Source organism: Rutidosis leptorrhynchoides, chromosome 5 (assembly GCF_046630445.1).
Source record: "Rutidosis leptorrhynchoides isolate AG116_Rl617_1_P2 chromosome 5, CSIRO_AGI_Rlap_v1, whole genome shotgun sequence".
Taxonomy (NCBI): Eukaryota; Viridiplantae; Streptophyta; class Magnoliopsida; order Asterales; family Asteraceae; genus Rutidosis; species Rutidosis leptorrhynchoides.
The window spans coordinates 389,718,741-389,730,762 of NC_092337.1; the positions used below are offsets into that span (position 1 = coordinate 389,718,741).

At 41.2% G+C, this 12,022-nt stretch overlaps 1 protein-coding gene and 1 pseudogene across 1 annotated transcript; one reads left to right on the plus strand and one right to left on the minus strand.

Annotated features, from left to right (window-relative positions):
- Positions 1 to 256: 256 nt before the first annotated feature.
- Positions 257 to 1,947, plus strand: LOC139848088 (ATP-dependent Clp protease adapter protein CLPS1, chloroplastic-like). The gene is made up of 3 exons (XM_071837816.1): positions 257 to 419; positions 1,374 to 1,521; positions 1,623 to 1,947. The coding sequence occupies exons 1-3, from the start codon at positions 353 to 355 to the stop codon at positions 1,882 to 1,884; spliced, it is 477 nt and encodes a 158-aa protein (XP_071693917.1). The 5' UTR covers positions 257 to 352; the 3' UTR covers positions 1,885 to 1,947.
- A 562-nt stretch (positions 1,948 to 2,509) lies between these two features.
- LOC139846854 (putative 12-oxophytodienoate reductase 11) lies at positions 2,510 to 4,638 on the minus strand (annotated as a pseudogene).
- Positions 4,639 to 12,022: the final 7,384 nt, after the last annotated feature.

Consider the following 12,022-nt stretch of genomic DNA (forward strand, 5'->3'; position numbering starts at 1 on the left):
ATAGATAGATAGATAGATAGATAGATAATAAAAAATTATATTATTAGTTCAAGTCAGATTTGGATTTGGTTTTCGTGTTTAACCAATTTCAAAAACTCAAAATATAAAAATTGAACCGAAAATTGAATTCAAATTTATAACGTAACTGGAACCTAATCAAAACCGAACAACTAAATAATCTTATTTTTTATTTTATTTAAAAAGGTGAAATACTTGTCAAATATAAAAACTGAGAAAACAAAGAAAAAAAAGATTGAAATACTTAAAGGCCACACATAGATATTACTTATAGCAGTGAGTGAGTGTATTTGTGGTGAGAAAAAAAACAGAGAAAGAAATCGGGAATTTGGCAATGGAGACTGCCATTTGCGGTCGACTCGCTCCTTCCCCTAATCGTCATCTTCTTCATTCCAAACCAGGTATTAAAGTATTATCAACAACTTTTTTTATTTTTCTGAATTGATTTCCGATTTAGGCCTTATGAATATTAATGGTTGATTGATTGTCCCATGAGTTCTCTGATTTTAATCATTAGGTTTTTAATTTTATACGTGATTAGATTAGATTAGATTCGATAGGATTGATTGTTTAACGATACTAATCTATTGACGAGATCGACGTCCTAGGGTTTTATGGTCAGTTGTTAGTTGATGCTTATTGCCCAAAACAAGCGCGCTCGACTGACTTTTTTTAATCGATTAAAGACCTAGGGTTTTGTGTTCAGTTGTTAGATGACGTCCTAGGGTTTTATGTTCAGTCCAGCTTTAAATCGATTAAAGACTGAAACTGGTCTTAAGAAGATGGAAATCAGTCTAAAACTAGTAAAAAATCGAGATCCTAAATAATTATTCTAGATCTTTGAAGCTTTTCAATGTAATTAGTTATATTCATTTATTTAAAGATGTAAATAAGCTGTGCTATTCGTGATAAACTCAAGTTGGACACTTGATACTAACGTGATAAAAATTTAATTAATTGAGAAGTGAATAGATTAGCCGAGAAGGAGACTGAACTGAAACTGGACTGCCATTCCTAAAAAAAAATGGCAAATTTTAAGAAAGACCGGTCTAAACCCGTCCAGTCAATTTCAGGACTGGTCTTTTATTTTATGCAAAATTAATTTTTGTTTTGAACTGAACTAAAAACTGATTTTAACCGATCCTCGCTCGTATCTAGTGAAAAGTAACAGTGCAATTTCTCTTTTTAATTCTGCTTTTCAAGTAATACCATCTAGGTATGCTTTTTTGTACTCAGCCATCTTTATTTATCAAAATATTTTAACATTTATGTATGTATGAATGAAATGTTCTTTGAATAGATAATGATAAGCATTAGTGTCATGATATATGAACTCAAGTACTATCTTGTTGCAGGGGACACATACCTGACTCATAAACAAAGCACAAAATGGATCACGGTTATGACAATGCCACCACCAAGATTGGAAAAAGGTGCGGGGGTGCTCGATAAGCCCGTTATAGAGAAAACAACACCTGGTCGAGAGTCAGAGTTTGACTTGAGGTAATAATGTAATATAAAAAATTTCAAGTTGGGTTTGGAAGCTTTATATATTAAAAAAAAAAGTGAAAACATTTTAAAACATGCTGTACTCCTGCTTTCAGGAAATCAAAGAAAATGGCCCCACCGTATCGTGTGATGCTACACAATGACAACTTTAACAAGAGGGAATATGTTGTTCAAGTGCTAATGAAGGTTATACCCGGGATGACTGTTGATAATGCTGTTAATATTATGCAAGAGGCACATGTCAATGGTTTATCTGTGGTGATTGTTTGTGGACAGCCAGATGCAGAAGAGCATTGCACACAGTTGAGAGGTAATGGGCTTTTAAGTTCAATCGAGCCCGATAGTGGAGGCTGTTAGAAAGGTAAGATAGCTCAAGTATATTCGGCTCTCGTATGGTTGTTGTTTGTAAGTACTAGGATTTATTATGGTTATATGTCAATAATAATCAAAATAACAAATTATAATGAATGCTAAGCTACATGATTACTAGATGTTGTGTCAGCCTCCAAAGATGTATAGTGTATACTTTGTTGTGATCAGTAAACTGTAATTGGTGGTATTGACACATTTCAATAGATCTATGGTTTTTGTGCATTTAATTACTCTGTCCCAATTTAATAGTCTCTTTACAAAAAATATACAGTTTAAGAAATGTTATTATTGCACCGTGCTTTCACTGTATTTTTTAGTTATGTTTTACCCTTTTCTTTTTACCTATATTTTTGTTTTACATGCATAAAGTAAGGGTATAAAAGAATTTTATTTCATTATTTTTATCTATTTATAGAAGTGAACAATTAATTTTAGAATAAAAAAAGAAAACAAGGCTATCAAATTGGGACGGATGGAGTAATTATTAGTTTAATACGGAATATATTAATAATAGGGGAATAATAACATTGTATTAATGAGTAAGTATATGAAATCATACAATCAATTTATAACCAAACGTTTGCAGTATTTAAATAGAACTTTATGAAACTCAAATATTTGTTTCAAGAAACGGATAATCAGTATAACCAACAACTGGATCCTGTGTATAGAATGTGTCTCTATTATACTGATTAAGTGGTGCATCAAGTTCAAATCTTTTAGGCAAATCTGGATTAGCCAAGAACAAACGACCATACGCTACAAGATCCGCATACCCTTCAGCTATAGCTTTGTTACCATCTTCCCTACCGAACCCACCAGCCGCAATAAAAGTGCCATTAAAAGCTCTTCTCATGGGTCCCAAACTCATGGTTAATTCGGTTTGCTCTTCGATAACTTTCATCCTGGGCTCCACCATATGGCAATACAAGATTCCGTATTTGTTTAGTGATTCAGCCATGTAGAGACCTAAAGCTTCGGGATTCGAATCTTCTCAATCGTTGTAATCTGCAAACGGTGAAAGCCTTATGCCAACTCGTTTTGCTCCGATTTCATTAGCGACAGATTCGACTACTTCAAGGGCGAATCTGCTACGGTTTGGTAATGAACCGCCGTATTCGTCACTTCGATCGTTGATTTGATCTTTTAGAAACTGGTCAATTAGATACCCGTGTGCACCATGGATTTCGACTCCATCGAATCCTGCATCTATGTATTTTAGAATATAATATTTTTTAGTGAGGAAGATTGTGCGACGTAAACTTATAGAAACTTAATTACCTGCTTCTATAGCGTTTCTCGCTGCAATGCTGTATTCGTTAACAACTAGACTAATTTTGGCAACACTTAGCTTCCGAGGTGGTAGATAATTATATAGAACTTCACCATTGCTGTCGACGAACGGAGTAGATCTTTTCTCTGATGAAGAGACCGGAGCTTGTCCCACATTTGCTTCAAAACCTAATTTGGAATCAGATTATCACTTAGTTATCTTCAGAAATGGCAAAATCTGCAACCTAACGCACTAATTATGTACAACCTTACTTATATAAAGTTGTCTGCAATGAGACTTGAACTCATAACCTCTTGATAGATAATCAACAAATGAAATAAACAGACATAACCCATTTGTAATGGAAGGTTATCAATAGACATTGGCGAAATTACATAGCAAGGTACTTTGAATTTTTTATTTTTTTCTCTTGAGTACTCTTTAAATTGTATAGAAAAGTTAACTATTTAGAATTAAGATTTTTTAGGTAACCATCAACTTAATATAATTAGCCCACTTTAAAATTCCTTTAAGTTTTGATCATAGAATTCCCACTGTCAATAAATCACATTGTTGGGGCATGAAACAAAATAAAAGATGAAACGAAAAACATACTTTGATCTGAACACCTGCCGGGATGCCAGAGTTGACAAAAAAAGATGCCGCCTTTCGCATGAACAGCATCCACGATCGGTTTCCAGGCATCTATTTGTTCTTTTGACCATATCCCAGGAGAATTTTTATATCTTAGAACAAACAAATATGTTTACAATAAGCAACAAAATTATTAAATAGTGCTGTTAATGTATAACATTATAAGAAACTTTACTCTAATTGTACTTTAAAACATAATAAGGGGAATCGAAACTAGCTAGTAGCTAGATTATAAAACAAATATTTGTTGTGTATCAATCACCCTTGGGCAGCACGTGATATGCAGGTGGCCTCAGCAATCATAAAACCTCCTTTTGTTGTTCTTTGAGAGTATTGTAAGATAGCATGTGACTGAGGAATACTATTGTAAGATCTAAATCTGGTCACTGGAGCTAAAACTATCCTGCAACATTTTAGAGGAATAACTTAACTTTTGATACTTGAAAGTGTAACATTTTTTTTTTTTTTTTTTTACTGTAATATATACATGGTTAAATAGTTATTTCGACTTTTGATATGTTCATCAACAGATCATATTTTAAACGAAACTTGAGTCAACTTTTGATGATTGTAATTGTAATTGTAGTATCTTCTTTGAAACTATAATGAGAAGTTATGGTTTCACATCTCGTACTTGTATATAATGAAGTACATAAATTTCAAAGATTTACGGATTTACGGTATGATCAAATAACAATTACAGCGATGACGCAGAAAACAAAAGAGTGGTACCTGTGAGATAGTTGAAAATTACCCATTTTGTAAGGAGTTAAACGGGGGATTTGCTCTTGTTCTTTCCCTTCCATTGAAGATTTCAAGTTCAATTAACAAGGAATTAAGTCTTCTTTATATATAACTATTACTTATAGTAACTGATTTAATGTTTATTTCTGATCATGCATATTTTTACCATTGGGTTTAACATGCCTGCTCAATGCGTTAGTGGGGTTTAAGGATCTTAGAACAAGACTCTCCGGTCCGGCTACCGTGAATAACCCTGGCCGACATGATGATGTCGGCGGGGTGGCCAAGTGATTAAGTCTACCTTCGATAGCGGTCGCTGATCGGAAGGCCCCAAATAAGGTTGTATGTGCTAGCTTAATGAAGAACTAACCTGTTAACCTTGAAGAGACGAAGAATGATGCTCAATTACGTAAGGCGTGTGGCAGATGGTAGTTACGTAATGTGACGATGTTTAGAATGATAGTTAGGGTTTGTATATATAGGCAAACCCTAATTCTAGAACCATCCGAGATAATGGCAATCCTTTCCATAACAAACTCCCCCGAATCACGGATGTAATTATGGAAAAGATATTTACTTGATAGCAAAGTAATCGCTGTTCCGGGAACAAAGGCATTAGATACGAATCCGCATACCGCATAACGCACATGAGCACACGCATACGCACCCTAGAGGGTGCCCGCATAGATTTGCAGGTGCGCATGCGGATTGCGGTATCATTATGTCCCCCCAGTTTGATGTTATATGGCGCAAGACATATGACATCAAACTATTAAGCGGAAAAAACAAGAAAACGGCTAGCATTCAATGTTCCGCGTACGTTTCGAGGTCATTTAATGCCTGTCACTGTTGCAGAAGACCATTCGGCTGACAAGACGTAAAGTGGCAGTTGGCAGGCGCGTGTCAGCCACACGCTCATAGGTAACCATACCCAACTGACATCCACGCGCGCACTTAAAATGCCACCCGTTGATCGCGTAACACGTGTACAGCCATTATCAACGCATTCCACCCCATGACTCCAAATCGTCACTATAAATAGCCCCAATTCACACACATTTCCATTTTTCTGCTCCAAGCTTCCCCAATACGCTGCTATATTCAATTCCGATCAAATCCTAAATATTTCGGCCACCGTCTAAAGGTTAGTAATTCTCCAACCACTCTATAGAAAATGACTAAGGCTAACGAGACCTATGTAGACAGTGTTAGATCGGTTATAGAGCAGAAACACATTGATTACTTAGTCAAACAATACCCACCGTTAGCAAAGTACAATCCGGTGCCACCCCTGTCTAATCAGCGTGCTCACGAGCCACCGGAGAAGAAGGTGGCCATCTACGAACATGCGTTCAAGCACGGCAACTTTAGGGTTCCCCCCTCTGACTTCTTCCTAGGCGTACTAGACCACTTCAGGGTGGGATTAGGGCAGCTACACCCGTATGCCATAGGTAAAATAGTACTGTTTGAGATGTGGTGCGTCGCACTCAACAAGGTACCGCTGGTTAAAGTTTTCTGTCATCTATACCGCTTAGCCAATCACCACAAATCCTGGTTCACCTTCTTCGCCCGACAAAATTTCACAAAAACCCCAAAGTCGAATGCGGGTAACTGGAAAGAAACTTTCTTTTACATTGACCAAACTGTAGTTGGTACCAATTTTCCGCAAACGCTTATATGGTGCGAGAAGGTGGAGAAGGATGTGAACAAAACCCCAGTCCTTGATGACGAGGAAACAAAGCTATTGGCGGAGTGCGCTAACGCACAGCTGGTGCACCGGTCATACGGGAACGTAATGTTGCGGTTAGGGAAGATCTCCGCACACTGGCCATGGGAAGATGTGCGTCCAGCCATAGTCGGACCGGATGGAAAGGGTAGGAATAGTATAATCACGTACTAACATAACAGAGTGCTATTTTATATGTGCTAACACATGCGAGCATGTTTGCAGAGATGAAGATAAAGAAAGTACTGACTGCGGAGGAGATTGCAGGCATCGCCTTCCGCAAGCAGAATGTGAACCAGTAGCTAGAGTAGGAGAAAACTGGCGAGAATGCACCTGCCACCTCCGGTAACAAGCGCAAGGCCGCCGAAGCCTCCCAATCCCAACAGAAGAAGAAGAAACTCACTCCCAAACAGAGGGAGGACAAGCGGAACGACAACTTCGTTCCCATCGAACCCCGTTCTGCGGATCTACCTCCCCCATCTGGTAAGAGTTCTGCTTTCGCGCATACCGCATACTTAAGTTTGCATTTATCTAACCATACGGTATAATACGCAGAGCATGCTGAAGAGACGCATCACACCCCACCACGGGTCAATCCGGACCTTGAAGCTACCGTCGAGTCAAAGGACAAGACGATACACCTGGACTCCGAGTCTACACCAACCCCGCCACACGGTAGCTTCTGATTGGCGAATCTGGCGCAGCTCCCCCAGTCGTCGGCGAAAAACGCCGCAGAGCAATCCGCCTTCCTCCAACAAATCTTCCCGACGGAGTTCCGCAACCAACTAGCCGCACTGCCTTTTAATCAGGCGCTCAACGCCTTCGTTCAATACGGCCTCGTCTTTTTTGGCATGGTTGCGGATCAAGCCCGCCGTTCCACTAACTTGTATCAAGTGGCCGTGCGGAAAGAGACAGAATTAGGGCTGCTGCAAGCGGGAGTTGAGCAGGTTAAGAAAGACAGGGACGCCGTGGAAGAAGCGCTCAAGGCGGTAGAGTTAAATGCGGCGGAAACCAAAACCGCATTGATTGAAGAGAGAAAGAAAAACCGCGAGCTGGTTGGGGCGGTTGACCAGTCCAAAGGGGAGACTGAGCGTCTGCGGGTGGAACTGGAAAAGGTTACTAGGGAGAAGGATGACGCGGTGACTGGCCGCGAGCTAGCGGAGGCGGACTTGACAAAACTTCGCACCGCACTTCCTACCATTGCGCAGAAGGTGATGGATTCCGGGCCCGTGTCCGACAAGTTCAACGCCTATGTTGACGCGATTAAAGACCACGAAATCAACAAGGCAGTGCTAGAGGTGATCCAAGCCTTCGGGCTCACACCGTCGTACCCCGACGTCGTGCAGAAAAAGTTGAAGGAGGGTACGGCTGCGGTGCTCATGGAAGCGGAAGAAGCCATCACTGCCATCCCGATCCCCTTAATTAATGCGTTTGCGGCAGACCCGAACATGTCGATTGACGGGTTCCTCAAAGAGGATTATTAGGTTGTTGTAATAGTTTGCGCCGTAAGTCCTATGCTTAGGCAGGCAATTGTAAATACAATTTTTGGGCCTTAAGTCCCGTGATGGGCAGGCGCTTTAAACGATTACCATTTATAATAACTTTATGTATATATTATCGTGTCATGCGTAGTGTATTAATTTGTTTATATATCGCGAATCAAAACAAAGAATTAACCGCATGCCCATGCGCAAAGTTAACCAAAACTTATGCGTATGATCAGGTACTGCATAAAATAAACCAATACTTTAGCGATTTTACCTTGAACAACTTAGACTCAAAAGCTACTGCGTTATTGCTTTGTCATGTACTAGGGGTGCACTTTAGCTGTATGGTAAGCAACGCAACTAAAAACAAACCAATGCTTTTATGCTTAAGAGTTCCACACGCAAACCAATGCGAGAGTAATTACGCACAAGCAAACCAATGCTTGTATTTTTAAGTTGACTTGGCAGCCATCTAGTCTGCGTGGCGCTTGGCTAGGGAAAAACCAATTCCCTTCGCCTGCCGTTAATGTCTAGCCTTGTAACCAAACAGGCTTCTGTCGCACGGGGGCTAGAGGACACCCCTTAAGTAGGCAGGAACCGCATACAAAAAGAAATAAACAATAAAAGTATGCGCGAGTAAATATTCAATTGACATTAATCATGATTACAACCGCGACACATCCAAACGGACGGAAAATACATAGAAAAAATAATGCGCTAAAATAAATTGGAGTGATCAAGTGCATCCAGCTACATATAACATTTTTTCAATAATGTCGCGTGCCAAGTGCGTTTCACCGGTTTTCCATCTAATGTCTCGAGATGGTATGCCCCGGTGTTGCTTGCTTTTGCTACCCTATACGGACCTTCCCAGCGGGGGCCCAATTTCCCAGTATCCTCCGCATGACTTGCGTCATTCTGACGCCAAACTAAGTCCCCGCACTTATAAGAGCGCGAACACACACGCTGATTGTAGTACTTTGCAATTTTCTGCTTGTTATTGGCTTCGTTTACCGCCGCAGAGAGTCTGCGTTCTTCAAGCAGATTAAGATTTTCCCGCAAAGCTTCTGAGTTATTTTGTTCGTCAAAATTCTGTATGCGGAACGTTGGTACCCCAATCTCTGCGGGCACAACAGTTTCTGACCCGTAAACCAAACTGAACGGAGTTTCGCCAGTGCTTACTTTCGGTGTTGTTCTATGTGCCCACAAAACTTTTGGTAGTTCATCCACCCAACCAACTCTGCCATGGCCCAATCTAGCTTTGATTCCGGCCACTATATCCCGGTTGGTGACTTCGCACTGGCCATTCGCCTGCGGATGCGCAACGGAAGTAAAAGTTTCCTTAATATTAAGCTCTGCGCACCAACTACGAAAAGGATCCCCCGCAAACTTTGTACCGTTATCACTAACGATTTTGTTTGGTATGCCGAATCGATAAACAATGTCTTCCCATACAAAGTTTCGCACCCTTTTTCCCGAAATTGTTGCCAGCCGTCAACCCACTTCGTGAAATAATCGATTGCAACAATCAAGAATTTGATGTTTCCTGCTTGTGCAGAGTATGCGTAAGATACTGACGTAAATAGCATATGGTATAAAATAAATGATAATATTACCTCGGCCTTTTGGCAATGGTCCGACTATGTCAATTGCCCATTTGCAGAATGGCCATGGTGAGGAGACTGGTATCATTGGATGCGCTGGTGTCCTGCTGATAGGTGCATGTATTTGGCAGGATTCGCATTGCTTAACTATTCGCGCAGTATCTGCGTACATTGTGGGTCAATAATAACCTAGCCGCATAATTTTTGACACAATAGACCTGTGCCCCGAATGAAGAGCACATGCACCCTCATGCACCTCGCGTATAACCTCCTCTGCCTCTTTCGGACCAATACGTCTTAAGTGCGGCCCTAAATAATTTTTTCGATATAGGACATCACCCTCAAGGGCATATAGCGGTGCCTTGATGCGGACCTTCTTCGCATCAACGGAATCCGCAGGTGATGTGCCGTCCCGCAGGAAAGCAATAATAGGTGTCATCCATGTTGAGCTGGATTCCTCAACAGGTGCTACCAAAGGCATCATAACAATGGATTTCGCATGCAGTTCTTCTATAAGAACTTTCTTCCCCAGATGATCAAAAGCCAGAGCAGCCAATTTGCTAAGCGCATCCGCTTTCTTATTTTGTCCCCGCATCACGTGGGAGATTTGAAAAGCTTCGAATTGGTCAGCGAGGTTATGAACAAGCGATAAATATTGCTGCATGGAAATGTCGTGCGCTTCAAAGTCCCCGCTGACTTGACTACATACCAGCTTTGAATCCACATAAGCGTGCAGGATTTTAACATTCAACTTATGCGCAATGCGCATACCCGCTAACAGAGCCTCATATTCTGCTTCGTTGTTCGTAACGGAGAAATTAAACCGTAGCGCATATGTATGCTCTTCGCCTTCTGGACCAGTTAAAATTACACCCGCACCCGCGCCAGCTGCGCTGCAGGCACCATCGGTATATAACTCCCATGGTGACAGAGTTGGTGCATGCGTATCTTGATGTTCTGCTGATGCCTCAACATCCGCAGGTAACTCTGCGAGGTAATCCGCAAGTATTTGACCCTTAACCGCGCTTCGCGAAGAAAAATTTATTTCATGCTCCCCTAACTCAACAGCCCATTTAACCATTCGGCAAGAGATTTCAGGTTTATAAAGTACCTGAAACATAATATGATTGCGTTAGTCAATGCGGTATTCCCGGTCATTGCCGCAAATTAGGTTTTTACCAACCTGCTTGATTGGCTGATCAGTTAGAACCACAACTAGGTGTGCTTGAAAATATCGACGCAAACGCCGCGCCGTGTGGACTAGCGCATACACTAGCTTTTCTATTGGTGCATAGTTTACTTTGCTTGCTGTCAGCGTCTTGCTTACAAAGTAGACCGGCATTTGCATCTGAGAAAACCTCAGCATTAATTGTATACGAAATAAATAATTCACTAGTAAAAGGGAATGGATTACCTTTCCGCGATCTGCGATAAGAACCGAGCTGATTGCTTCTTTCGATGCCGCAAGGTACAGCGTAAGCGTTTCTCCTATTACTGGGGCGGTGAGTGTTGGTAATTCAACGAGCACCTTCTTCATCTCCTGAAAGGCTGATTCCGCCTCCTGAGTCCATACAAAGTCTTTTTTCTTTAAGCAATTCTTCAAAGTATTGAAGAATGGCAATTGTCGCTCTGCGGCCTTCGACAAAAACCGCGTGATCGCCGCAAGCTTCCCGGTTAGACTCTGCACGTCTTTCTTTGTTTTCGGAGATGGCAAACTATCAATGGCTTCAATATTTTTGGGATTTGCCTTGATTCCCCGCGCTGTCACCACATGACCTAGAAACTTGCCTTCCTCTTCCCCAAAACTACATTTGAGCGGGTTAAGCTTCATGTTTATTCTGCGTAGAGACGCAAATGTTTCTAGGATGTCCGCGAACATTTCTTCTTCAGTGTTGCTCTTAATTATCAAGTCGTCAACGTACGCTTCAAGATTCCTACCAATTTGGTGTTTGAATACCGCATCAATTACGCGCTGATAGGTTGCGCCTGCGTTTTTTAATCCGAAGGGCATCTTCTTATAACAGTAGATACCTTGCGGCGTATGAAAGGCAGTTTTGTCCTCATCTTCCGCAGCCATTAAGATTTGGTGATAACCCTTGTATGCATCTAGAAAACACTTGTACCGAAAACCTGACAGTGATTCCACCTTCCAATCTATCTCCGGGAGAGGATAGTTGTCCTTGGGACATGCTTTATTAATATCCTTAAAATCAACACACATCCGCCAGTTACCGTCAGCCTTTTTCACCAACACAGGATTAGCAACCCATGTCTGATAGCGCACTTCCCGCAGAATGTTTGCTTTGACTAGGTTATCTACTTCTGCGCACAACCAATCACTGCGTTCAAGAGCCATATGCCGCTTCTTTTGCCTAACGGGCGTGAGTGATGGATTAACATTCAATTTATGTTCCGCAATATCTCGCGGAACCCCAGTCATGTCTGATTCGCGCCACGCGATAACATCTGCGTTTGCGGATAATATTCCATGTAGCTTAGCCTTGGTTTCAGCTGACAAACCTGCGCCGATTTTAATTCGCTTATCCGGATGTAAACGATTCGCTATGACCGCACAGTTTGCGAGTTGTTCCCCCACGCTGGGAGTGCTTATAGGCACAACTGAGCCACACAACTC

Bases quoted from the DNA above. Each gene is read 5' to 3' on its own strand.
- LOC139848088 (XM_071837816.1), top strand. From the start codon at position 353: ATGGAGACTGCCATTTGCGGTCGACTCGCTCCTTCCCCTAATCGTCAT. The intron at 420-1,373 runs GTATTAAAGTAT...ATCTTGTTGCAG, and splicing joins TCTTCTTCATTCCAAACCAG to GGGACACATACCTGACTCAT. The intron at 1,522-1,622 runs GTAATAATGTAA...TCCTGCTTTCAG, and splicing joins GAGTCAGAGTTTGACTTGAG to GAAATCAAAGAAAATGGCCC.